Below are 27194 nucleotides of genomic sequence, written 5' to 3'. Positions count from 1 at the left end.
TCTCGAGGTCGGGGGGTCGGGAGAGGGGGGCGCTCGCGGAGGCAAGGCGGCCGCCCGGGGTGGGGGGGGGGGCGGCGAGGAGGAGGAGGGGGGGCGAGGAGGAGGAGGGGGGGGGCGAGGAGGAGGGGGGGCGAGGAGGAGGAGGAGGAGGAGGGGGGGCGAGGAGGAGGAGGAGGAGGGGGGGGCAAGGAGGAGGAGGGGGGGCAAGGAGGAGAAGGGGGGGCGAGGAGGAGAAGGGGGGGCGAGGAGGAGAAGGGGGGGCGAGGAGGAGAAGGGGGGGCGAGGAGGAGAAGGGGGGGCGAGGAGGAGAAGGGGGGGCGAGGAGGAGGAGGAGGGGGGGCGAGGAGGAGGGGGGGTGAGGAGGAGGGGGAGGAGGGGGGGGTGAGGAGGAGGGGGGGGCGAGGAGGGGGTGAGGAGGAGGGAGGGCAAGGAGGGGAAGGAGGAGGGAGGGCGAGGAGGAGGAGGGAGAGGAGGAGGAGGGAGAGGAGGAGGGAGAGGAGGAGGGGGGGCGAGGAGGTGGTGGAGGGGGGGCGGGGAGGTGGTGGAGGAGGGGGGTGGAGGAGGGGGGGGTGAGGAGGAGGGAGGTGAGGAGGAGGGGGGGTGAGGAGGAGGAGGAGGGGGGGCGAGCGAGGTCGCGGCTACGACGCGGAGTCATCGCCACGCGGGGGGTGGCTCCATCAGCGCTCGGTCAGAGGGAGAAGAGAGTGAGAGAGGCGGTCAGTCGTGGGCACAGGATATCAAGGGTTTGAGCAGACGGCGGAAGCAGCAGAGGAGACCGAGGCTGTAATGAGAGGGGAGAGGCAGGAGAGAGTGTGCAGGGGAGGAGGGAGATGAGAGGGCGGAGACGCAGGGGTGAGTGCGCGGGCTGCGATTCTCTCTGCCGCCCTCTCCGTGTGTGTGTCTGTGTGTCTGTGTGTGTCTGTGTGTGTCTGTGTGTGCGTGTGTCTGTGTGCGTGTGTCTGTGTGCGTGTGTCTGTGTGCGTGTGTCTGTGTGCGTGTGTCTGTGTGCGTGTGTCTGTGCGCGTGTGTCTGTGCGTGTGTCTGTGCGTGTGTCTGTGCGTGTGTCTGTGCGTGTGTCTGTGCGTGTGTCTGTGCGTGTCTGTACGCGTGTGTCTGTACGCGTGTGTCTGTACGCGTGTGTCTGTGCGTGTGTCTGTGCGTGTGTCTGTGCGTGCGTGTGTGTGTGTCTGCGTGTGTGTGTGTGTGTCTGTGCGTGTGGAGGGGAGCAATAGGGCAGCGGTTAGCACAGCGCTACAAACCCGGCGACCGGAGTTTGATTCCCTCTCACGGCCAACATCGGTGACAAATATCTCACCTGGTCCTGGGCCTCCCCTCGGTCGACCTAGCCCCGAATGAGTACCTGGTGCGGTGTGTAGTAAACGTCGCCGCTGGGGAGACAAAGGCGGCCGGGCGTGGCGCCGGCCTGCCCCACGCCCCCTCGCGCGCCGTGCCGGCCTTCGTAGGTTCTGCTCGCGAGCAGCACTTGCCCCAGCGGTGCGTTAAGGCTACGCGGGGGAGGCGGTGGGACCTTCACGGTTGTGCGTGTGTGAGCAGGTGATGTCGATGGTCTCGGGATTCGGTCCGCTCATCATCGCCGGCATCTTCTCGGCCACGCTCTCCTCGGCCCTCGCCTCCCTCGTCAGTGCTCCCAAGGTCTTCCAGGCGAGTGCCGCCGCTGCCGCCGCCGGCGTCCCTGCTGCGTTGGCTTGGGTCGGGGAGACGGTGACGGTGGCCGAGCGGCACGCGGCCTACGCTCGCACGCCGGTCGGACGTGGCGGTCGAGGTGACCCCCGCCACGCGTGACCCCTGCAGGGGGGCGGCGGTGGTGGGGGGCGCGGGGGGGGGGGGGGGAGGGAGATTCGTGAAACCGTCCTCGTTTGTCTCCACTGCCGCGTCGGGAGACGGAGTCGAACCGGCGACGTCCCGGTGGCGGGTCGAGCGCGCCGATCGCCGTGCCGCTGGCGCCTCGACCCCTGCGGTGGCAATGGCGGCGCTCGGCGTATTGCTGTGAGAACGACAGCGCCGCACGTGGCCGTGCTCTGACTGGAACGCGCTTGTTTGCGTTTGCGCGGTTGTTCTGTTGTGCGCGCGTTGTGCATGTACGTCCGTCCGTGTGCGTGCGTACGGCAGTCCTTGTGAGTGTTTGTGCGTGTCTCGGTGCTCGCTAACAGCACTTGCCCCAACGGTCTGTTGAAGGCGACATGGGGGATCTTTGTCTCTATTGGCTGTGGGGAGCGGCGGCACAATGGTTAGCGCGCCGCCCCACGAACCCGGCGACCGGAGTTCCATTCTCCCTCGCGCCCAGCACCAGTGATGATTATATGAACCGGTCCTAGGCCTGACTACCGAGTGCGGTGTCTAAACATTGCCGCTAGGGAGACAAAGGCGGTGGGGCGTGGTGCTGACCTCCGTCCTCGCGTGCCGTGCGGGCCTTCATAGGTGCTCCGTGACAGCGCTTGCCGCAACGGTCTGTGAAGGCTACACGTGTGGGGTCTTTGTAGGCTCTGTGCAAGGACAACATCTACCCGGGGTTCGAGATGTTCGCCACTGGCTATGGCAAGAACAACGAGCCGATCCGTGGCTACATCCTCACCTTCTTCATCGCCCTCGCGTTCATCCTCATCGGTGAGCAAACACCGCGACCCCCACAGCGCCACCACGACCACCGCCGCACGCATTTGCGTGTGTTCGTGTGTGTCTGTGTGTGTGTGTGTCAGTGTGTGTGTGTGTCTGTGTGTGTGTGTGTCAGTGTGTGTCAGTGTGTGTGTGTGTCTGTGTGTGTGTGTGTGTGTCAGTGTGTGTGTGTGTGTGTCAGTGTGTGTGTGTGTTTGTCAGTGTGTGTGTGTGTTTGTCAGTGTGTGTGTGTGTGTGTCAGTGTGCGTGCAAGTGGGGAGCGGTGGTGTAGCGGTTAGCGCTACGCTGCGCTATGAACCCGGCGACCCGGGTTCGATTCCCGCTCACGGCCGACACCGGTGGCGATTATCTGAACCGGTCCCAGGCCTCCCCTAGGTCGACTCAGCCTCAAATGAGTACCTGGTGCGGTGTGTAAACATCGCAACTGGGGAGACAAAGGCGGTCGGGCGTGGTGCTGGCCACCCACCCCCTCGTGTGCCTTTCCGGCCTTCGTAGGTGCTCGCAAACAGCACTTGCCCCTACAGTCTGTTAAGACTACACGGGGGATCTTTGTGTGTGCGCAGCGGAGCTGAACACCATCGCTCCCATCATCTCCAACTTCTTCCTGGCCTCCTACGCGCTCATCAACTTCTCCTGCTTCCACGCGTCCTTCGCAAAGTCTCCCGGTGAGGGGGGGCCCGGAGAGAGGGGGGGGGGCCCTGGAGAGGGGGTGGGGGCCCGGAGAGGGGGGGGGGCCCGGAGAGGGGGGGGGGCCCGGAGAAGGGGGGGGGGGCCGGAGAAGGGGGGGGGAGTGACGTGTGCGTGTGTGCGTGTGTGTGTGTGTGCAGGCTGGCGCCCCGCCTTCCGCTACTACAACATGTGGGTGTCCCTGTTTGGCGCCGTGCTCTGCTGCGCCGTCATGTTCGTCATCAACTGGTGGGCGGCGCTCATCACCTACGCCATCGTGCTGGGGCTCTACATCTACGTGGTGTACAAGAAGCCCGGTGGGCACCCCTCGCCTCCCTCGCCTCCCTCGCCTCCCTCGCCACCCTCGCCACCCTCGCCACCCTCGCCACCCTCGCCACCCTCGCCTCCCTCGCCTCCCTCGCCACCCTCGCCACCCTCGCCACCCTCGCCACCCTCGCCTCCCTCGCCTCCCTCGCCACCCTCGCCACCCTCGCCACCCTCGCCACCCTCGCCACCCTCGCCACCCACGCCTCCTTCGCCACCCTCGCCACCCTCGCCACCCTCGCCACCCACGCCTCCTTCGCCACCCTCGCCACCCACGCCTCCCTCGCCACCCTCGCCACCCACGCCTCCCTCTCCTGTCACTTCCCATCACCTTCCCACTTCACCCTCCTCCTACCACCTCCTCGCTCTCCACCCCTCACCACCTCCTCCCTGCCCCCCCCCCACACTGACCCCCCCCACACTGACCCCTGGCCCCCCAACCCCCCCATGTGGAGTAGACGTGAACTGGGGCTCGTCGACGCAGGCGCTGTCCTACCTGAACGCACTGCAGGACAACCTGCGCCTCTACGGGGTCGAGGAGCACGTCAAGAACTTCCGGTACTGCCCGCCGTGTCTCCGTGTCTCCGTGTCTCCGTGTCTCCTCTCTCCGTGTCTCCCGTCTCCGTGTCTCCCGTCTCCGTGTCTCCGTGTCTCCGTGTCCCCGTGTCTCCGTGTCTCCGTGTCCCCCGTCTCCGTGTCCCCATTCCCCCCCGTCTCCGTATCCCCCGTCTCCGTGTCTCCGTGTCTCCGTGTCTCCCGTCTCCGTGTCCCCATTCCCCCCCGTCTCCGTGTCCCCGGGCCCGCAGGCCGCAGTGCCTGGTGATGACGGGTGCCCCCCCTCACCGCCCGGCGCTCATCGACCTCGTCCACTGCTTCACCAAGAACGTGGGCCTCCTCATCTGTGGCCACGTGGTGCTGGTGAGAGCCGCAGCCCCTCCTCCTCATCCCCCTCCACGCTGTCCTGCTCGCTCGTTCACCCGCTCTCTCATTCGCTCGCTCGTTCACCCCCACGCTCATTCACCCGATCGCTCGTTCACCAGCTCGCCCGTTCACCAGCTCGCTCGTTCACCCGCTCGCTTTTTCACCCCCTCGCTCATTCACTCCCTCGCTCGTTCACCCCCACGCTCGTTCACCCGCACGCTCATTCACCCGATCGCTCGTTCACCAGCTCGCTCGTTCACCCGCTCGCTCGTTCACCCCCACACTCATTCACTCCCTCGCTCGTTCACCCGCACGCTCGTTCACCAGCTCGCTCGTTCACCAGCTCGCTCGTTCACCCACTCGCTCGTTCACCCCCTCGCTCGTTCACCTCGCTCTTGCGAATGAGACTCATCTTGGTCTTGAGTTCTCACCCAAGCCGCTGGAAGCTTGACAGCGTGGCCGGGGGGTCCCCTGGCCGCGGTGCGACCACGAACCCTTTCTCGCACTCGCAACAGCCGGGTTGGGAAATGCCACTCACGTGGTTACCTTCATTCACACTTTGCCAAACGAAATCGTTCGGTCGAACACTCGCTCGGTTGGTCGATCGCTCGGTCGCTCTGTCAATCAATCGCTCCCTCGGTCGAACGCTCGCTCGGTCGATCGATCGCTCGGTCGATCGCTCGCTCTGTCAATCAATCGCTCCCTCGGTCGAACGCTCGCTCGCAGCGTCTGGGGGCAAATGGTGACCCCTTGCCCCCCCTCCCCTCCCCCCTCCCCCCCCTCTCACCCCCCGCAGGGCCCCCAACGCCAGGCGCTCAAGGAGCTGTTTGCTGCCCAAGTGAAGCACCAGCGCTGGCTGCTCAAGGAGCACAAGAAGGCGTTCTACTCGCCCGTGTGTAGCCACGACCTACGTGAGGGCGTGCAGGTCCTGCTGCAGGTCAGCGCGGTGGGCGGCGGGGGGGCGGTAACGGTGGGGGGGGCTGGGTGGGGGGGCTGGGTGGGGGGGGTGTCCGTACGACATCGTCACCGGTGGGGAACCCCATCCACATGCCGCCTCTCCCCCGCAGGCCGCAGGTCTGGGCCGCATGAAGCCCAACATCCTGGTGCTGGGCTTCAAGAAGGACTGGCGGCGGGCCGACGGCGCCGCCGTGGAGAGCTACATCCACGCCATACAGTGAGCGCCACGCGGCACCGCCCCCTCGTGACCCCCCCCCCGGCACCCCCCCCGCCCCTCGCGACCTTGCCTGTTAACGCTCGTGCCCCGTGCCCCCCAGCGACGCGTTTGACCTGCAGTTCGGGGTGGTGGTGGCGCGCGTGCGTGAGGGATTCGACATCTCCTCCGCCCTGCAGCTGCAAGGTGAGGCCCGGGGTGGGGGGGGGGGGGTGAAGGGGGGGGGGACATAGTGGGGGAGTGGGGTGAAATGGGGGGGGGGCACACAACGGCCACAGCGGTTTTGGCAATGGCGATGGTGGTGATGGGTGCCCTCCCCCCACCACCGTACATACAGAGGAGCTGCTGGCACAGGAGATGGAGCGCGCCGCACAGGAGATGGCGGAGGTGGCAGTCGGTATGGACATGACCCCTGACCTGAGCGTCTATCAGAACATAACGGATGGAGACGAGAAGCCGGCCGGTACCGAGACCACAGCACTCCCACCACCACCACCACCACCACCACGACCAACCACACTCGGGCTCCACCACACACCAGTAGCACCACCACAGAAGTCGGTGTGTGTGCGTGGATGAATGGTCGTGGGTGGGTAGTTGTGTGTGGGTAGTTGTGGGTGTGTGGGTAGTTGTGGGTGTGTAGTTGTGGGTGTGTAGTTGTGGGTGTGTAGTTGTGGGTGGGTAGTTGTGGGTGTGTAGTTGTGTGTCGGTGTGGTTGTGGATGTGTAGTTGTGGGTGTGTAGTTGTGTGTGTGTGTAGTTGTGTGTGTGTAGTGGTGTGTGGGTGTGTCGGTGTGTAGTTGTGTGTGGGTGTGTCGGTGTGTAGTTGTGCGTGTGTGTGGTGGTGTGGTTGTGGTTGTGTGGCTGGGTTAGTGGTGGTGTGGTTGAGAGGTGGTGTTTGTGACTCAGTGGAGCTGTCCTGGATAAATAATAAGTAAATAATTTTAACGTTATTTTTCACAACTTGATGTCAATGAGCTCTCACTGCACTCGCAAAGTCCGCAATCTGCACTGCTCCGGGTTCCGTTCCTCTTCGCGCCCCTCCCCTCACCTCCCCCTCACACCCCCACCCCTCTCACACCCCCACCCCCCACACACCCCCACCCCTCTCACACCCCCACCCCCCACACACCCCCACCCCTCTCGCACCCCCACCCCTCTCGCACCCCCACCCCTCTCGCACCCCCACCCCTCTCACACCCCCTCCCCTCACGCCCCACCCCTCACGCCCCTCCCCTCACACCCTGCGCTTCACGTGGTGGCGGCGGTGGCGCAGGAAGGGGACGACCCCACGCGGAGCGGCGGAAACAATCATGGCTGCTGCGGAAGCCATTGCTGAAACCAGGCAGGGCCCCCCCACCTCCTCACCCCCCCACCTCCTCACCCCCCCAACCTCCTCACCCCCCACCCCCTTGCCCAGCACTCGATCTACGAGGACTTTGGTGGGTGGTGGAATGGACCAAGTTCTCTCTCGCCAATCAAATCAATCCCTGACGAAGACTGTTCCGCGTGTGTGTGTGTGTGCGCGTGCTGAACAATGATTGGTCTACAGACTTCAATATAGCCCCGGTACTGGTCACTAGGTGATTGGGGATGGCTCGCCCTGTCTGACGTTGTCAGTCACGTGACCTCGGTCTCCCATCTGATTGGCAGTTGCCTTCGTTGGGAAGTTAAACCGACACTAAACTATTTTTTATTTCACCAGGCAAGGCCCCACTGAGCTATGTGGCTCTTTTTTTCCAGAAGCGACCTGGCCACAGGTGATAACTCAACACAGTGGCTCATCATCACGTGGAAATTTATAGCAGCCAAAGACTCTTAAACGCGTGCTCCTAAATGTGGAGGGTAAAAAACCGGGGGACCCGGAGAAAAATCCACGCGACCACTGGGAGGGAGAGACACGCAAACTCCAAATATACAGCAGCAGGCGTCAGGGTCGGGATCTAACTCCCGACCTCGTGTATACCAGGCGAGGTAGTTGACATCTCAGCCACCGTGATGATGATGAGAGAGACACGCAAACTCCAAATATACAGCAGCAGGCGTCAGGGTCGGGATCGTACCCACGACCTCGTGTATACCAGGCGAGGTAGTTAACATCTCCTAGCCACCGTGATATTGATGAGAGAGACACGCAAACTCCAAATATACAGCAGCAGCAGGCGTCAGGGTCAGGATCGTACCCACGACCTCCTGCATACCGGGCGAAGTGGTTAACATCTCCCAGCCACCGCGACGCCCCATGATTGTTGTGTGTGCAGCAGCGAGTCCCCGGGTGGTGCCGTCCCTGAACGCCGCCGATCAGAAGCTGCTGGATGGGAGCTCCCAGTTCCAGCGCCGCCAGGGGAAGGGAACCGTCGACGTGTGGTGGCTCTTCGACGACGGCGGTGCGCCCCGCCGCCCCTCGCACCCTCGCCACCATGCACCCTCGCACCCTCGCCACCACCACGCACCCTCGCTACCTCACCACCTTCGCCACCACCACGCTCCCTCGCCTCCACGCACCCTCGCCACCATGCACCCTCGCCACCACCACGCACCCTCGCCACCCTCGCCACAACCACGCACCCTCGCTACCTCACCACCCTCGCCACCACCCTCACCACCCTCGCCACCACCACGCACCCTCACCACCCTCGCCACCACCCTCACCACCACCACGCTCCCTCGCCTCCACGCACCCTCGCCACAACCACGCACCCTCACCACCCTCGCAACCACCACGCACCCTCGCTACCTCAGCACCCTCGCCACCACCCTCACCACCCTCGCCACCACCACGCACCCTCGCCACCACGCTACCTCACCACCCTCGCCACCACCCTCACCACCTCGCCCCCATATTCCCACGTTGTGGTGGTTCCGGTCGCCGTGCGGTGCGCGGTGCCAGTCGACAAGAACTGAGAAGAGAGCGAAGCAGCCCAGATATACCCGCGTGGAGTGAGAGGGGAAGACGTGGATTAGAGCGCATACCCCGCCTAACGTCCTCCCCCGCGTCTTCCCCGTGTCTCCTTGTGTCTCCCCGTGTCTCCTTGTGTCTCCCCGTGTCTCTGCCACGTCTCCCCCGTGTGTTCGTGTCTCCCCCGTGTCTCCCCCGTGTCTTCTTGTGTCTCCCCGTGTCTCCCCCGTGTCTTCTTGTGTCTCCCCGTGTCTCTGCCACGTCTCCCCGTGTCTTCTTGTGTCTCCCCCGTGTCTTCTTGTGTCTCCCCGTGTCTCTGCCACGTCTCCCCCGTGTGTTCGTGTCTCCCCCGTGTCTCCCCCGTGTCTTCTTGTGTCTCCCCGTGTCTCTGTCACGCCTCACCGCAGGCCTTACGCTGCTCATCCCGTACATCCTGACCACCAAGAAGAAGTGGGGCGACTGTAAAATCCGCGTGTTCATCGGTGGAAAAATCAACCGCATCGACCACGAGCGGAGGATGTGAGTCCCACCACGCCGCCAGCACACCGGGGGCATGCTGTGTACTGTGCTGTGTGTGCACTGTGCTGCGTGTGTGCTGCGTGTGTGCTGTGTGTTCTACACAGCTTCTACTGTGCTGCGTGTACTATGCTGTGCGTGTACTATGCTGTGCGTGTGCTGTGCGTGTGCTGTGCTGTGTGTGTGCTGTGTGTGTGCTGCGTGTTTTACGCAGCTTCTACTGTGCTGCGTGTACTGTACTGCACAAGTGCTGCGTGTATTGTGCTGTGTGTGTGCTCTCTGTTGCCTTGCGTGCCATGTCAACCAGGATGGCGACTCTACTGAGTAAGTTCCGCATCGACTTCTCCGACATCCAGGTCCTGGGAGACATCAACAGCAAACCGTCTGCAGAGAGGTGCACCCACGCACACACAGAGACACACACACCCAGAGACACACACACCCAGAGACACACACACCCAGAGACACACACACCCAGAGACACACACACCCAGAGACACACAACAACAACAACAACAACCGCCATTCGCCACTAAGTGGCGGTGACGTCACCACGACGTTTGTGCCAGGCTATGTGCACCCTGAGGCCACGTGAAGTGTCGAACGCCCACTGGCAGGAGGTCACGGGGCAGACCCAGCAGGTGCCACGGGTCGACTGACTGTGATGACTGCCAAGATGCCCCACATGTGCTCCCAACTGTGCCACCTCTCTGCATTTTAGCCACCTCGTGGACCATTCGTTGATGTGAGCATCGATCATCTTGCCCCGTGTTGTTGGAGGGCGACTTCCTTCAACTGCTTCAAGTGCCACAGCTACCCAGTAGTCTCCTCCACAGAGGAGGCTACTGCCGCATCAGTCTCCACCCCTTCTCTCGCCCGTGCTGCACCATTTTGGCCCCTTCTGTCCGGCCAAACGGAAGCTGCTTGGGCATGTGGTGTGGCTGGGCATGCGGTGTTGCTGGGCATGCGGTGTGGCTGGGCATGCGGTGTGGCTGGGCATGCGGTGTGGCTGGGCATGCGGTGTGGCTGGGCATGCGGTGTGGCTGGGCATGCGGTGTGGCTGGGCATGCGGTGTGGCTGGGCATGCGGTGTGGCTGGGCATGCAGGCTACATGACCTAGCCGGCGTGCATCCACGATGTCGTGCGGATGCTCCGATGCCAGAACAGCGTTTTGGTAGTTGGAAGCCTTTAGGCCGCACAGCAGTCCAGCAGCCATCTGCTTGCATGCCTCCAAATCACTCCAGCACAGGCGCTTGTGTCATGACCCACTCGAGCATGAAACTCTCCTAATAAAGGTCACCTTATCCTGAGAGCCCACTTTAGTCAGCACCTGGGAACATTTATAGAAGGCATCTGTCTCATCAGCTTGGCCTGCATCCGTCCACTGATGTTCATCTGCGGTGGGAGTATAAGCCGCCGCCACCACCATTCCTCGCCTCTCATTGATGTGGAGGCGAGCCCACGGTAGTCTGGCACTCGCAGGTTCCCACACCACGCCTCCTGCATTATTTCGTTAACAGGAAGAGCCACGTCATGCTGTTTCGCAGTTTCCTGCCCCGAGTGGAGAACTGTCCACCCCTTGCGGTGACTGGAGCCGTAAACCCGGTTCACCTGGACCTCTGTATGCCGCAGAGGTCCAGGCGGTGGTACTGGTACCAACTCCCAGCAGATGAATGGCAGCCTCTCCGACGCAGCGAGCGTCCGGACATTCTAAATGGCCAACCGCAGTGGTTTCCGGCTGTTTCTGGTGGAACCGCGAGGGGGGTGGGGGGGGGGGGGTTCAGTCTCCGCCGAATGGGGGTTTGGCCAGGAGACGTCACGGACTCCTGTCCCCCTCCAAGGAGTCTCCGGCACAAACTTTCACCGGAAGCGCACCGAGACAAAGATCTTTGTGCGCTGCCGGTGAAAATGAAAGCACACGAAGGCGCGCGACGTACACACACGTGACGTACACACACACGACGTGCACACACACACGACGTACACACACGTGACGTACACACACGTGACGTACACACACGTGACGTACACACACGTGACACACACACACGTGACACACACACACACGACGTACACACACGTGACGTACACACACACGACATACACACACGCGCGACACACACACGTGACGTGTACACACACGACGTACACCAACACGACGTACATACACACACACGACGTACACACACACGACGCACACACACGACGCACACACACGTGACGTACACACACACACGTGACGTACACACACGCGTGACGTACACACACACACGACGTACACACGCGACATACACACAGACGCACAGACGGACACGCGGAACTCGCGCAGCCGCGTTGTCGCCGCCGGCATCGCCGCCCCACGCACAGCGCGACGTTGGCGTGCCCCCCCCCCCCGCCCCAACCCGCCGCGTGCAGCGTGAAGCTGTTTGACGAGATGGTGGAGCCGTTCCGGTTGCACGAGGGGCAGAAGGACGACGCGGCGAGCGCCGAGAGACTCCGGGCGCAGTTCCCGTGGAAGATCTCCGACGCCGAGCTGGAGACGATGCGGATCAAGGTGCCTCCGCCACCGCCGCCACCGCTGCCACTGCTGCCACCGCCACCGCTGCCACCGCCGGTCCGCGACCGGCGACTCGCGAGGTGTGGTTTACGAGTGTGGTTGTGTGTGTCCGCCCGTCCCCTTCAGACGCTGCGGCAGATCCGGCTCAACGAGCTGCTGCAGGAGCATTCGCGGAGTGCCAACCTCATCGTCATGTGAGTTCCTCCTCCTCCTCCTCTTCCCTTCTCGCACACTCCTCCGTGTCAACCACGCACGGTGGCGACGGGTGGTGGTGTGGTTGTGACGTGGTGTGTGGTCACGTGGTGGTGTGGTAGTGTTGTTGTGACGTGGTGGTGTGTGGTCATGTGGTGGTGTGGTAGTGTTGTTGTGACGTGGTGGTGGTGTGGTAGTGTCGTTGTGACGTGGTGTGTGGTAGTGTTGTTGTGACGTGGTGTGTGGTAGTGTTGTTGTGATGTGGTGTGTAGTGGTGGTGTGGTTGTGACGTGGTGGTGTGTGGTCATGTGGTGGTGTGGTAGTGTGGTTGTGACGTGGTGGTGGTGTGGTAGTGTGGTTGTGACGTGGTGTGTGGTCATGTGGTGGTGTGGTAGTGTTGTTGTGACGTGGTGGTGTGTGGTCATGTGGTGGTGTGGTAGTGTGGTTGTGACTTGTTAGTGGTGGTGTGGTAGTGTGGCAGTGTTTACAATGGTGTCGTGTGCTGACGTGGTAGTGTGGTGACGTGATGACGTGGTGGTGTTGGTGTTTGCGGTGTCAGAAGCCTCCCCGTGGCGCGCAAGGGCTCCGTGTCGAGTCTGCTGTACATGGCCTGGCTGGAGGCGCTCACCAAGAACCTGCCGCCAACCATGCTCATCCGGGGCAACCACCAGAGCGTGCTCACCTACTACTCGTAGCACCACCACCACCACCACCACCGCACAACCACCACACAACCACCGCACAACCACCAGAGCGTGCCCACCTACTACTCGTAGCACCACAACCACCACCGCACAACCACCACACAACCACCAGAGCGTGCTCACCTACTACTAGTAGCACCACCACCACAACCACCACCGCACAACCACCAGAGCGTGCTCACCTACTACTCGTAGCACCACAACCACCACTGCACAACCACCACACAACCACCACCACACAACCACCAGAGCGTGCTCACCTACTACTAGTAGCACCACCACCACAACCACCACCGCACAACCACCAGAGCATGCTCACCTACTACTCGTAGCACCACAACCACCACTGCACAACCACCACCACACAACCACCAGAGCGTGCTCACCTACTACTAGTAGCACCACCACCACAACCACCACCGCACAACCACCAGAGCGTGCTCACCTACTACTAGTAGCACCACCACCACAACCACCACCGCACAACCACCAGAGCGTGCTCACCTACTACTCGTAGCACCACAACCACCACCGCACAACCACCACACAACCACCGCACAACCACCAGAGCGTGCTCACCTACTACTCATAGCACCACCACCACCACCGCACAACCACCACCACACAACCACCAGAGCGTGCTCACCTATGCCTCATAACAGCACCACCGCCGCCACCACTACCGCAACCGCTAGCGTGTGCTTACCTATCACTCGTAGTAGCCCTGCACCGCCATCACCACAGAGCAACTACAACCCCTGCCACTGCTACCACCCATACAACCACGACAATTAGTGCCACCACACCTGCCACTAGTACCCCTACCACAAGTGCCCCTACCACTCGTGCCAGACTACCCCCCCCCCTCCCGTGACCCCACGTGCTGTAGTGTTATCGTCGTTTATTGTTATTATGAAATACCTCGTCATGAGACGAGATGGGTCAGTCCTGCTGCTGCCTTAGGGACGTCCGCGACCCCGCAGGGCGACCTGGGGTGACCCCGCACCGTGACCCCGCGGGGCGACCCGGGGCGCGACCCGGGGCGACCTCGTGCCGCGACCCGGGGTGGTCGCTGGATGTAGGGTCAAGGGGTGGGGTAGAGGTGGGGGGGGTCGTCCGCGTGTTTTCCTGAGCCTTGGGGGTAATTCCCTTGCCACGCGTTTGCCCAACGCTTCCCCTTGCGACGGTGCGAGCTGTGGATATCGTCAACGTGCCCCCCTCCGTGCCCCCCTCCGCACTCGCCCCCCCCGCCCCCCCCCCATAGCGCCGCGATCTCGGCAAGACGTTGGCGTAGACGCTCGTGTAGTTGCTCGCGTAGACGCTCGTGTAGACCCGAGCCAAGCGTCGTCCCTGCCAACGCGCACCGCGGAGCTGCCGTCGCCGCGGCGCGGTCTAAGTTAATGCCGTCCCGTGTACCCCCACCGCACCGCGCGAGCCGACACCAAAGCGGTGACCGCGGTGGAGCCCTGTGTGTGGGGGGCCCTGTGTGTGTGGGGGGGGGCCCTGTGTGTGGGGGGGGGCCCTGTGTGTGGGGGGGGGCCCTGTGTGTGGGGGGGGCCCCGTGTGTGGGGGGGGGCCCCCAGGCCGCCCACCCCGGGGTCACGGCGACCCGTCTAGTCGGTTTCTGCTCACCGAACAAATAAATGGTGTAGGAGAGTCGCGAGTGTGATTGTCAGTCGTGATTTTGAGTTGTGTGATTGTCAGTCGTGATTTTGAGTCGCGAGTGTGATTGTGAGTTGTGATTGAGTCACGAGTGTGATTGTGAGTCGTGATTTTGAGTCGCGATTGTGAGCTGTGATTGTGAGTCACGAGTGTGATTGTGAGTTGTGATTGAGAGTTCCGAGTGTGATGGTCAGTCGTGATTTTGAGTCGCAAGTGTGATTTTGAGTCGCGAGTGTGATTGTGAGTTGTGATTGAGAGTCACGAGTGTGATTGTGAGTCACGAGTGTGATTGTGAGTCGCGAGTGATTTTGAGTCACGAATGTGATTGTGAGTTGTGATTGAGAGCCACGAGTTGTAATTGAGAGTCACGAGTTGTAATTGAGAGTCACGAGTTGTAATTGAGAGTCACGAGTGTGATTGAGAGTCGCGAGTGTGATTGTGAGTCGCGAGTATGATTGTGAGTGAGTCCCGAGTGATTTTGAGTCACGAGTGTGATTGTGAGTTGTGATTGAGAGTCACGAGTGTGATTGTGAGTTGTGATTGAGAGTCACGAGTGTGATTGAGTCACGAGTGTGATTGAGAGTCGCGAGTGATTTTGAGTCGCGAGTGTGATTGTGAGTTGTGATTGAGTCACGAGTGTGAATGAGAGTCGTGATTTTGAGTCACGAGTGTGATTGTGAGTCGCGAGTGATTTTGAGTCACGAGTGTGATTGTGAGTTGTGATTGAGAGTCACGAGTGTGATTGAGAGTCGCGAGTGATTTTGAGTCACGAGTGTGATTGAGAGTCACGAGTGTGATTGAGAGTAGCGAGTGATTTTGAGTCACGATTGTGAGTTGTGATTGAGAGTCACGAGTGTGATTGTGAGTCGCGAGTGTGATTGAGAGTCACGAGTGATTTTGAGTCACGAGTGTGATTGTGAGTTGTGATTGAGAGTCACGAGTGTGATTGAGTCGCGAGTGATTTTGAGTCACGAGTGTGATTGTGAGCTGTGATTGAGAGTCACGAGTGTGTTTGTGAGTCACGAGTGTGATTGTGAGCTGTGATTGAGAGTCACGAGTGTGACAGAGAGTCACGAGTGTGACAGAGAGTCACGAGTGTGACTGAGAGTCACGAGTGTGACTGAGAGTCACGAGTGTGACTGAGAGTCACGAGTGTGACTGAGAGTCACGAGTGTGACTGAGAGTCACGAGTGTGACTGAGAGTCACGAGTGTGACTGAGAGTCACGAGTGTGACTGAGAGTCACGAGTGTGACTGAGAGTCACGAGTGTGACTGAGAGTCACGAGTGTGACTGAGAGTCACGAGTGTGACTGAGAGTCACGAGTGTGACTGAGAGTCACGAGTGTGACTGAGAGTCACGAGTGTGACTGAGAGTCACGAGTGTGACTGAGAGTCACGAGTGTGACTGAGAGTCACGAGTGTGACTGAGAGTCACGAGTGTGACTGAGAGTCACGAGTGTGACTGAGAGTCACGAGTGTGACTGAGAGTCACGAGTGTGACTGAGAGTCACGAGTGTGACTGAGAGTCACGAGTGTGACTGAGAGTCACGAGTGTGACTGAGAGTCACGAGTGTGACTGAGAGTCACGAGTGTGACTGAGAGTCACGAGTGTGACTGAGAGTCACGAGTGTGACTGAGAGTCACGAGTGTGACTGAGAGTCACGAGTGTGACTGAGAGTCACGAGTGTGACTGAGAGTCACGAGTGTGACTGAGAGTCACGAGTGTGACTGAGAGTCACGAGTGTGACTGAGAGTCACGAGTGTGACTGAGAGTCACGAGTGTGACTGAGAGTCACGAGTGTGACTGAGAGTCACGAGTGTGACTGAGAGTCACGAGTGTGACTGAGAGTCACGAGTGTGACTGAGAGTCACGAGTGTGACTGAGAGTCACGAGTGTGACTGAGAGTCACGAGTGTGACTGAGAGTCACGAGTGTGACTGAGAGCTGTGATTGAGTCACGAGTGTGACTGAGAGCTGTGATTGAGTCACGAGTGTGACTGAGAGCTGTGATTGAGTCACGAGTGTGACTGAGAGCTGTGATTGAGTCACGAGTGTGACTGAGAGCTGTGATTGAGTCACGAGTGTGACTGAGAGCTGTGATTGAGTCACGAGTGTGACTGAGAGCTGTGATTGAGTCACGAGTGTGACTGAGAGCTGTGATTGAGTCACGAGTGTGACTGAGAGCTGTGATTGAGTCACGAGTGTGACAGAGTCACGAGTGTGAATGAGAGTCACGAGTGTGACAGAGTCACGAGTGTGAATGAGAGTCACGAGTGTGAATGAGAGTCACGAGTGTGAATGAGAGTCACGAGTGTGACAGAGAGTCACGAGTGTGACAGAGAGTCACGAGTGTGACAGAGTCACGAGTGTGAATGAGAGTCACGAGTGTGAATGAGTCGTGATTGAGAGGTGAGTGTGATTGAGAGTCACGAGTGTGATTGTGAGCTGTGATTGAGAGTCACGAGTGTGATTGAGAGTCGTGATTGAGAGTTGTGAGTATGATTGAGTCGTGATTTTGAGTCGCGAGTGTGATTGAGAGTGTGATTTTGAGTGGTGGAGCTCGGAGGAGGGCACGGGGGGGAGGCACGCTGGGTCGTGAAGCTGCGTTTTTTTATTTGTTATGAAAGCGTTCGGTCAAAGAAAGTCAATTGTTGCACACATCGGAGGCGTGTGGAGTCAGGCTCCCCACGTCGTGCGGCTTGAGACACAACAGACACGAGAAACAACAGACACGAGACACAACAGACATGAAGCAGACAACACGAGACACAACAGACACGAGACACAACAGACACGAGACACAACAGACACGAGACACAACAGACATGAAGCAGACAACACGAGACACAACAGACACGAGACAACAGACACGAGGCAGACAACACGAGACACAACAGACACGAGACACAACAGACACGAGACACAACAGACACGAGACACAACAGACATGAAGCAGACAACACGAGACACAACAGACACGAGACAACAGACACGAGGCAGACAACACGAGACACAACAGACACGAGGCAGACAACACGAGACACAACAGACACGAGACACAACAGACACGAGGCAGACAACACGAGACACAACAGACACGAGACACAATAGACATGAGACACAACAGACACGAGACAGGCGAGGCTGAGTTGTGTCAAGGCTCGCTCGGCCAGCACCACCGTTTCTTGGGCGAAATTCGGCGTCACGGTGTCACGGCGTCACTGCGTCACTGTCACCATGTCACCGTGACGCCATGTCACTGCGTCACTGTCATAGTGACGCAGTGACATGGCGACACGGCGCCACTGTGACAGTGTCATCGTGTCACAGTGACGCAGCGACACGGCGTCACTGTGACACCGTGACACGGTGTGACAGTGACGCGGTGACACCGTGACACGGCACAGCTTCACGAGACGGGACCACACTATGCGACACGGCAACGTGACACAGCAGGACAAAACACGGCACACGAGACGGGGCGGCCACGGCCCCTACTTGTAGTCGGGAGCGGGCAGCAGCACGCTGGCCACGAACGCCTCGTAGCGGACGACGCCCTGCGCTGGCACGTTGGCCTCCCGCAGCATCTCATCCACTGCAGGGTCAGAGGGCACAGGCACGGCCACACGTGGCATCAAGCGCTTAGTGGTGGTGGAAATAGCCATGGTGACGGTGTGCGTTGTGTGTCGTTAAATATGAAGCAACTTGATTTGAAGCTTTCGTGACTGCAGCAATCCACACTCTTTGGTTCTTTCGGTAAAGTCACGTGGGTAGAAAATAGATCACGACGTTTCGGGCGCCACACCGAAGCGGCCCTGGGCCCTCCTCCCTTAGGTCGACCCAGCCTCAAATGAGTGCCCGGTGCGGCGTGCAGTAAACATCGCCGCTGGGGAGTCAAAGGCGGTCGGGCGTGGTGCTGGCCACCCACTCCCTCGTGTGCCGTGCCGGCCTTAGCAGGTGCAACTCGCTAACAGCGCTTGCCCCGGCAGTCTGTTCGAGCCTATACGGGAGATCTTTGTGGTGGTGGTGTTGGTGTTGCCCGCACCCTCGCTGGGGCGCATGCGCTCCCCCATGCGCGTCAGCTTCCCGCGGAGCTCGGCCGCCGTCACAAAGCCGCGGCGGCGCGGGTCGAGGGCGCGGAACGCGGCGAGGATCTCCCGCTCGGGGCGCTCGCGCTGCCGCTGGGCGTGCATGATGGCGAGGAACGTGGAGAAGTCGAGCTCCCCGCTGCGGCCTGCCGGGGGGGGGGGGACACGGGCGCGAGGTCACGGGCGAGAGGTCACGGGGGGCGTCGCCAAACAAACCGCGACCGCGTGGCTCCACGTGGCTCCACGTGCTCGTGACACGCAAAGAGCTTGCCACAAGCGAACCGCAATACCTCTCTGGTCTCGCCACGGGGCGTAAACCATCATCACGCGCCCACTCCGGTCGCGTTCGGATGCGCCGCTTCTGCGGCCGTCTGGAACGCTCTCCCCTTACCGATATTAGGAAGCCACTGGGAGCTATGGCACCTGAAAATAATTGTCTCGATTGACTAACTCATTTGTTTAGTACTGCCTGCTAGTTGTTGTGTTTAGATTGTTGTCCTTCGCCGGCACTAACGATTATCACGGTTGGCTATGTACGGTGCGAAGGAAGTTCTACATACCACGCATACAGTGAGGGAAAAAAGTATTTGATCCCCTGCTGATTTTGTACGTTTGCCCACTGACAAAGAAATGATCAGTCTATAATTTTAATGTTAGGTTTATTTGAACAGTGAGAGACGGAATAACAAGAAAATCCAGAAAAACGCATGTCAAAAATGTTATAAATTTATTTGCATTTTAATGAGGGAAATAAATATTTGACCCCCTCTCAATCAGAAAGATTTCTGGCTGAGATTAGGAGCACACTCTTAAAGGGAGTGCTCCTAATCTCAGCTTGTTACCTGTATAAAAGGCACCTGTCCACAGAAGCAATCAATAAATCAGATTCCAAACTCTCCACCATGGCCAAGACCAAAGAGCTCTCCAAGGATCTCAGGGACAAGATTGTAGACCTACACAAGGCTGGAATGGGCTACAAGACCATTGCCAAGCAGCTTGGTGAGAAGGTGACAACAGTTGGTGCAATTATTCGCAAATGGAAGAAATACAAAAGAACTGTCAGTCTCCCTCGGCCTGGGGCTCCATGCAAGATCTCACCTCGTGGAGTTGCAATGATCATGAGAACGGTGAGGAATCAGCCCAGACCTACACGGGAGGATCTTGTCAATGATCTCAAGGCAGCTGGGACCATAGTCACCAAGAAAACAATTGGTAACACACTACGCCGTGAAGGACTGAAATCCTGCAGCGCCCGCAAGGTCCCCCTGCTCAAGAAAGCACATATACATGCCCGTCTGAAGTTTGCCAATGAACATCTGAATGATTCAGAGGACAACTGGGTGAAAGTGTTGTGGTCAGATGAGACCAAAATGGAGCTCTTTGACATCAACTCAACTCGCCGTGTTTGGAGGAGGAGGAATGCTGCCTATGACTCCAAGAACACCATCCCCACCTTCAAACATGGAGGTGGAAACATTATGCTTTGGGGGTGTTTTTCTGCTAAAGGGACAGGACAACTTCACCGCATCAAAGGGACGATGGACGGGGCCATGTACCGTCAAATCTTGGGTGAGAACCTCCTTCCCTCAGCCAGGGCATTGAAAATGGGTCGTGGATGGGTATTCCAGCATGACAATGACCCAAAACACACGGCCAAGGCAACAAAGGAGTGGCTCAAGAAGAAGCACATTAAGGTCCTGGAGTGGCCTAGCCAGTCTCCAGACCTTAATCCCATAGAAAATCTGTGGAGGGAGCTGAAGGTTCAAGTTGCCAAACGTCAGCCTCGAAACCTTAATGACTTGGAGAAGATCTGCAAAGAGGAGTGGGACAAAATCCCTCCTGAGATGTGTGCAAACCTGGTGTCCAACTACAAGAAACGTCTGACCTCTGTGATTGCCAACAAGGGGTTTGCCACCAAGTACTAAGTCATGTTTTGCAGAGGGGTCAAATACTTATTTCCCTCATTAAAATGCAAATCAATTTATAACATTTTTGACATGCGTTTTTCTGGATTTTTGTTGTTGTTATTCTGTCTCTCACTGTTCAAATAAACCTACCATTAAAATTATAGACTCATCATTTCTTTGTCAGTGGGCAAACGTACAAAATCAGCAGGGGATCAAATACTTTTTTCCCTCACTGTACATACGTGGTGTTCACCCTCGCTTCTCCCAAGTCGTATGGCCTAGCCTAGACACAACCCTGACCGCGTCCACCGAGACGGCCAACAATTTTCCGGCCGCGCAATTATCGGCAGCAGCGACAAAGGCAGCGAAGACGACAGCGACGACGGGAAGAGTCCACTCCGGCAGCCCTGAGCTCCCGCTCTCCGCTGCTTTTATTCTACTCGGCGCGGTCGGTCTGGCACCGCCGGCGGTGTGACGGCGATCGGTGGTGAGAGGGCGAGCGGTGCGGTGCGGGCGAGTGGCGCGATGAGAGCGGGCGGTGCGGTGAGGGCGAGTGGAGGCCTCACCGATGCTGTGAGCCCGCAGGTGAGCGTCCGCCTCCGCCGGGGTGGGGCAGGCTCCGAGGCAGCGCATGATGGTGAGCAGCTCGGCGGCAGGGACGCGGCCCCGGGCGCGAGCGTCGTGCAGAGAGAAGCACTCCTTGTACTCTGGAGAGGGCGGCACGCGGGGCATGGCCAGGGCACGTGAGGGGTTTATACGGTGCACTGTGGGGTTTATACGGTGCAAGTGTGGGGTTTATACGGTACACTGTGGGGTTTATACGGTGCACTGTGGGGTTTATACGGTGCACTGTGGGGTTTATACGGTGCACTGTGGGGTTTATACGGTGCACTGTGGGGTTTATACGGTGCACTGTGGGGTTTATACGGTGCAAGTGTGGGGTTTATACGGTGCACTGTGGGGTTTTTACGGTGCACTGTGGGGTTTATACGGTGCAAGTGTGGGGTTTATACGATGCACCGTGGGGTTTATACGGTGCACTGTGGGGTTTATACGGTGCACTGTGGGGTTCATACGGTGCAAGTGTGGGGTTTATACGGTGCAAGTGTGGGGTTTATACGGTGCACTGTGGGGTTTATACGGTGCAAGTGTGCCAGCTGTAACAGTGCGGGTGAGTGAGTGGTGAGGTGCTGTGTGGAGGTGAGTGGTGAGGTGCTGTGTGGAGGTGAGTAGTGAGGTGCTGTGTGGAGGTGAGTAGTGAGGTGCTGTGTGGAGGTGAGTGGTGAGGTGCTGTGTGGAGGTGAGTGGTGAGGTGCAGTGTGGAGGTGAGTGGTGAGGTGCTGTGTGGAGGTGAGTGGCGAGGTGCAGTGTGGAGGTGAGTAGTGAGGTGCTGTGTGGAGGTGAGTGGTGAGGTGCTGTGTGGAGGTGAGGTGCAGTGTGGAGGTGAGTGGTGAGGTGCTGTGTGGAGGTGAGTGGTGAGGTGCTGTGTGGAGGTGAGTGGTGAGGTGCTGTGGAGGTGAGTGGTGAGGTGCTGTGTGGAGGTGAGTGGTGAGGTGCTGTGTGGAGGTGAGTGGTGAGGTGCTGTGTGGAGGTGAGGTGCAGTGTGGAGGTGAGTGGTGAGGTGCTGTGTGGAGGTGAGTGGTGAGGTGCTGTGTGGAGGTGAGTGGTGAGGTGCTGTGGAGGTGAGTGGTGAGGTGCTGTGTGGAGGTGAGTGGTGAGGTGCTGTGTGGAGGTGAGTGGTGAGGTGCAGCAGCAGTGGCGGTGTCTCCTTTCGAGGCAGCTGAGGTCAGGTTTCCTTCCCCCCCCCCACCGCCTCCCCAGCCGCTCTGCAGCAGCAGGAGCAGCAGCAGCAGGGGCAGCAGCAGGGGCACCAGCAGCAGTAGGGGCAGCAGGAGCAGTAGGGGCAGCAGGAGCAGTAGGGGCAGCAGCAGGGGCAGCAGTGGCGTCTGAGCAGCGTGGAGCCGCTGTCCAGTGGATGTCGGCGTAGCGGTCAGCGCGCTTCGCCGCACTACGAACCCCAGCGACCCGGGTTCGATTCCCGCTCACGGCCAACACCCCGTGACGATTATCTGAATCGGTCCCGGACCTCCCCTAGGTCGACTCCGCCTCAAATGAGTAACCCCGGTGCGCTGTGTAAACGTCGCCACCGGGGAGACAAAGGCGGCCGGGCGTGGTGCTGGCCACCCACCCCCTTCCGTTAGCCGTGCCGGCCTTCATAGGCGCAGGTGGAGTGGCGACCCTCACCCTGGTGACGTCCTATCGGCGACAGTGCCCCCTCCCCCCAACCCACCCAGCCTCTAAAAAAGAGTAAAGAATTTCGTGCGTCGCCACCCGTTAAAACTCCAGGGGTCGAGACAGCGATGGGGAAACTCGTGGACGGGGTGGGGGGGGGGGCTCGAACGGCCGGTTCGTTCGCGAGAGCCGTCAACATGGACGGTTCAGGGAAGTGGCCTCGGGCAGGACGCGCTTGGGGCAGACCAATCGAGACTGAACCACTACTGGGCGATCTGTGGGTGGGGGGGGGGGAAAAATCCAAAAACGACTTCGGAGTTTGTCGGAGTCCTCGAGCGTAAAAAATCGGAACGACAGAGCGGCAGCCAGAGGAGGAACGGGGAACGACCGCGTGGAGATGGAGCGATGGAAATCGATGGCCTCCTCACCGTTAATGTCTTGCTGTGAGAGGAGATTCGCCTGCAAAAGAAAAAAAAAACGCGCACACGTGGAGCGAGCTCGCTGGTGGAAATTCGACATTCCCATGGACGAGTCCACCCAACTTTTACAACTAATGCTGAATTACCCCATAAAAGTTGACCGCTGCTTGTATCAAGGACGTAGCCATGGAGTCAACATTGGGGGGGGGGGCAAATCTTCCATGGGGTCTGGGGCTACCCCCCCCCAGAAAAAAAATCTAAATTTGAAAACTAATTTCCTGCCTAAAATATAAAAAAATTAACTACCACATGGGATGGACTTTGTATTTATTTTTAACAACAATGTCTAATAGTGTTATTGTATTTATTACATTGCTCTGTTTTTTATTTTTTACCTTTTCTTGTTTCATTGTACGTAATGGCAGAAATTAGGGATTAATAAAGTACAACCATAACCACAATCAGATAAACAGAAATCTATTTTATAGCAATATTTATTATAATTACGGACTTGGCTTGTATTGACCCTCGAGGTAGGTGGGAGTGATCGGCTGATTCAACCCTTCCCCAACGGAAGACGTCACCCACGTGTCCACATTCACCCTGACACAGTCTCCCCATTCACCCTGACACAGTCCACATTCACCCTGACACAGTCGTCATTCATCCTGACACAGTCTCCCTATTCACCCTGACAGTCTCCCTATTCACCCTGACACAGTCTCCACATTCACCCTGACACAGTCTCCACATTCACCCTGACACAGTCTCCCTATTCACCCTGACACAGTCTCCACATTCACCCTGACACAGTCCACTTTCACCCTGACACAGTCTCCCCATTCACCCTGAAACAGTCTCCCTATTCACCCTGACACAGTCCACATTCACCCTGACACAGTCCACATTCACCCTGACACAGTCTCCACATTCACCCTGACACAGTCTCCCTATTCACCCTGACACAGTCTCCACATTCACCCTGACAGTCTCCCTATTCACCCTGACACAGTCTCCCTATTCACCCTGACACAGTCTCCCTATTCATCCTGACACAATCTCCCTATTCACCCTGACACAGTCTCCCTATTCACCCTGACACAGTCTCCACATTCACCCTGACACAGTCTCCCTATTCACCCTGATACAGTCTCCCTATTCACCGTGACACAGTCCACATTCACCCTGACACAGTCTCCATATTCACCCTGACACAGTCCACATTCACCCTGACACAGTCCACATTCATGCTGACACAGTCTCCCTATTCACCCTGACAGTCTCCCTATTCACCCTGACACAGTCTCCACATTCACCCTGACAGTCTCCCTATTCACCCTGACACAGTCTCCCTATTCACCCTGACACAGTCTCCCTATTCACCCTGACACAGTCTCCCTATTCACCCTGACACAGTCTCCCTATTCACCCTGACACAGTCTCCCTATTCACCCTGACACAGTCTCCACATTCATCCTGACACAGTCTCCACATTCACCCTGACAGTCTCCCTATTCACCCTGACACAGTCTCCACATTCACCCTGACACAGTCTCCACATTCATCCTGACACAGTCTCCCTATTCACCCTGACACAGTCTCCCTATTCACCCTGACACAATCTCCCTATTCACCCTGACACGGTCTCCCTATTCACCCTGACACAGTCTCCCTATTCACCCTGACACAGTCTCCCTATTCACCCTGACACAGTCTCCCTATTCACCCTGACAGTCTCCCCATTCACCCTGACACAGTCTCCCTATGCACCCTGACACAGTCTCCCCATTCACCCTGACACAGTCTCCACATTCACCCTGACACAGTCCACTTTCACCCTGACACAGTCTCCCCATTCACCCTGAAACAGTCTCCCCATTCACCCTGACACAGTCTCCACATTCACCCTGACACAGTCTCCACATTCACCCTGACACAGTCTCCCTATTCACCCTGACACAGTCTCCACATTCACCCTGACAGTCTCCCTATTCACCCTGACACAGTCTCCCTATTCACCCTGACACAGTCTCCCTATTCATCCTGACACAATCTCCCTATTCACCCTGACACAGTCTCCCTATTCACCCTGACACAGTCTCCACATTCACCCTGACACAGTCTCCCTATTCACCCTGATACAGTCTCCCTATTCACCGTGACACAGTCCACATTCACCCTGACACAGTCTCCCTATTCACCCTGACACAGTCCACATTCACCCTGACACAGTCCACATTCATCCTGACACAGTCTCCCTATTCACCCTGACAGTCTCCCTATTCACCCTGACACAGTCTCCACATTCACCCTGACAGTCTCCCTATTCACCCTGACACAGTCTCCCTATTCACCCTGACACAGTCTCCCTATTCACCCTGACACAGTCTCCCTATTCACCCTGACACAGTCTCCCTATTCACCCTGACACAGTCTCCACATTCATCCTGACACAGTCTCCACATTCACCCTGACAGTCTCCCTATTCACCCTGACACATTCTCCACATTCACCCTGACACAGTCTCCCTATTCATCCTGACACAGTCTCCCTATTCACCCTGACACAGTCTCCCTATTCACCCTGACACAATCTCCCTATTCACCCTGACACGGTCTCCCTATTCACCCTGACACAGTCTCCATATTCACCCTGACACAGTCTCCACATTCACCTTGACACAGTCTCCCTATTCACCCTGACACAGTCTCCATATTCACCCTGACACAGTCTCCCTATTCACCCTGACACAGTCTCCCTATTCACCCTGATACAGTCTCCCTATTCACCGTGACACAGTCCACATTCACCCTGACACAGTCTCCCTATTCACCGTGACACAGTCCACATTCACCCTGACACAGTCTCCACATTCACCCTGACACAGTCCACATTCACCCTGACACAGTCCACACTCACCCTGACAGTGTCTCCCTATTCACCCTGACACAGTCTCCCTATTCACCCTGACACAGTCTCGCTATTCACCCTGACACAGTCCACATTCACCCTGACACAGTCTCCCTATTCACCCTGATACAATCTCCCTATTCACCGTGACACAGTCCACATTCACCCTGAAACAGTCTCCCTATTCACCCTGACACAGTCCACATTCACCCTGACACAGTCTCCACATTCACCCTGACACAGTCTCCCTATTCACCCTGACACAGTCTCCACATTCACCCTGACAGTCTCCCTATTCACCCTGACACAGTCTCCCTATTCACCCTGACACAGTCTCCCTATTCATCCTGACACAATCTCCCTATTCACCATGACACAGTCTCCCTATTCACCCTGGCACAGTCTCCACATTCACCCTGACACAGTCTCCCTATTCACCCTGATACAGTCTCCCTATTCACCGTGACACAGTCCACATTCACCCTGACACAATCTCCCTATTCACCCTGACACAGTCCACATTCACCCTGACACAGTCCACATTCATCCTGACACAGTCTCCCTATTCACCCTGACAGTCTCCCTATTCACCCTGACACAGTCTCCACATTCACCCTGACAGTCTCCACATTCACCCTGACAGTCTCCCTATTCACCCTGACACAGTCTCCACATTCACCCTGACACAGTCTCCCTATTCACCCTGACACAGTCTCCCTATTCACCCTGACACAGTCTCCCTATTCACCCTGACACAATCTCCCTATTCACCCTGACACGGTCTCCCTATTCACCCTGACACAGTCTCCATATTCACCCTGACACAGTCTCCACATTCACCTTGACACAGTCTCCCTATTCACCCTGACACAGTCTCCATATTCACCCTGACACAGTCTCCCTATGCACCCTGACACAGTCTCCCTATTCACCCTGATACAGTCTCCCTATTCACCGTGACACAGTCCACATTCACCCTGACACAGTCTCCCTATTCACCGTGACACAGTCCACATTCACCCTGACACAGTCCACACTCACCCTGACAGTGTCTCCCTATTCACCCTGACACAGTCTCCCTATTCACCCTGACACAGTCTCGCTATTCACCCTGACACAGTCCACATTCACCCTGACACAGTCTCCCTATTCACCCTGATACAGTCTCCCTATTCACCGTGACACAGTCCACATTCACCCTGACACAGTCTCCCTATTCACCGTGACACAGTCCACATTCACCCTGACACAGTCTCCACATTCACCCTGACACAGTCTACATTCACCCTGACACAGTCCACACTCACCCTGACAGTGTCTCCCTATTCACCCTGACACAGTCTCCCTATTCACCCTGACACAGTCTCGCTATTCACCCTGACACAGTCCACAT

The 27194-nt window shown here is 58.2% G+C and overlaps 2 protein-coding genes across 5 annotated transcripts in view; one reads left to right on the top strand and one right to left on the bottom strand.

Moving 5' to 3' along the window:
* The window catches only part of LOC116937805 (solute carrier family 12 member 1-like), a 40156-nt gene extending 25910 nt beyond the window's left edge, over nt 1-14246 (top strand). For all 4 annotated transcript variants that reach the window (XM_076052620.1, XM_076052621.1, XM_076052619.1 and 1 more), the window contains 18 exons: nt 1555-1662; nt 2502-2625; nt 3198-3299; nt 3462-3617; nt 4083-4182; nt 4431-4542; nt 5342-5482; nt 5613-5719; nt 5820-5902; nt 6054-6179; nt 6992-7060; nt 7977-8102; nt 9022-9133; nt 9438-9524; nt 11546-11684; nt 11814-11881; nt 12439-13769; nt 13890-14246. In XM_076052620.1, the coding sequence (XP_075908735.1) occupies nt 1555-1662; nt 2502-2625; nt 3198-3299; nt 3462-3617; nt 4083-4182; nt 4431-4542; nt 5342-5482; nt 5613-5719; nt 5820-5902; nt 6054-6179; nt 6992-7060; nt 7977-8102; nt 9022-9133; nt 9438-9524; nt 11546-11684; nt 11814-11881; nt 12439-12574 (1896 nt within the window). In that variant the 3' untranslated portion in view covers nt 12575-13769; nt 13890-14246. The remainder of the gene's footprint in view (nt 1-1554; nt 1663-2501; nt 2626-3197; nt 3300-3461; nt 3618-4082; nt 4183-4430; nt 4543-5341; nt 5483-5612; nt 5720-5819; nt 5903-6053; nt 6180-6991; nt 7061-7976; nt 8103-9021; nt 9134-9437; nt 9525-11545; nt 11685-11813; nt 11882-12438; nt 13770-13889) is intronic.
* Nucleotides 14247-16834: 2588 nt separating this feature from the next.
* CALML4 (calmodulin like 4) overlaps nt 16835-27194 on the bottom strand; it is a 36786-nt gene continuing 26426 nt past the window's right edge. The window contains exons 2-5 of the mRNA XM_032944926.2: nt 22901-22931; nt 20807-20947; nt 18291-18479; nt 16835-17840 (exon numbers count right to left, since the gene is read on the bottom strand). Coding sequence (XP_032800817.1) covers nt 17740-17840; nt 18291-18479; nt 20807-20947; nt 22901-22931 — 462 coding nt within the window. The 3' untranslated portion in view covers nt 16835-17739. The remainder of the gene's footprint in view (nt 17841-18290; nt 18480-20806; nt 20948-22900; nt 22932-27194) is intronic.

The sequence above is a fragment of the Petromyzon marinus genome, chromosome 57 (assembly GCF_048934315.1).
Source record: "Petromyzon marinus isolate PM22_M1 ecotype Great Lakes invasive population chromosome 57, UKy_Petmar_22M1.pri1.0, whole genome shotgun sequence".
Lineage (NCBI taxonomy): Eukaryota > Metazoa > Chordata > Hyperoartia > Petromyzontiformes > Petromyzontidae > Petromyzon > Petromyzon marinus.
Note: the sequence above shows the minus strand (reverse complement) of the source record. Positions and strands in the feature narration are given on the sequence as shown.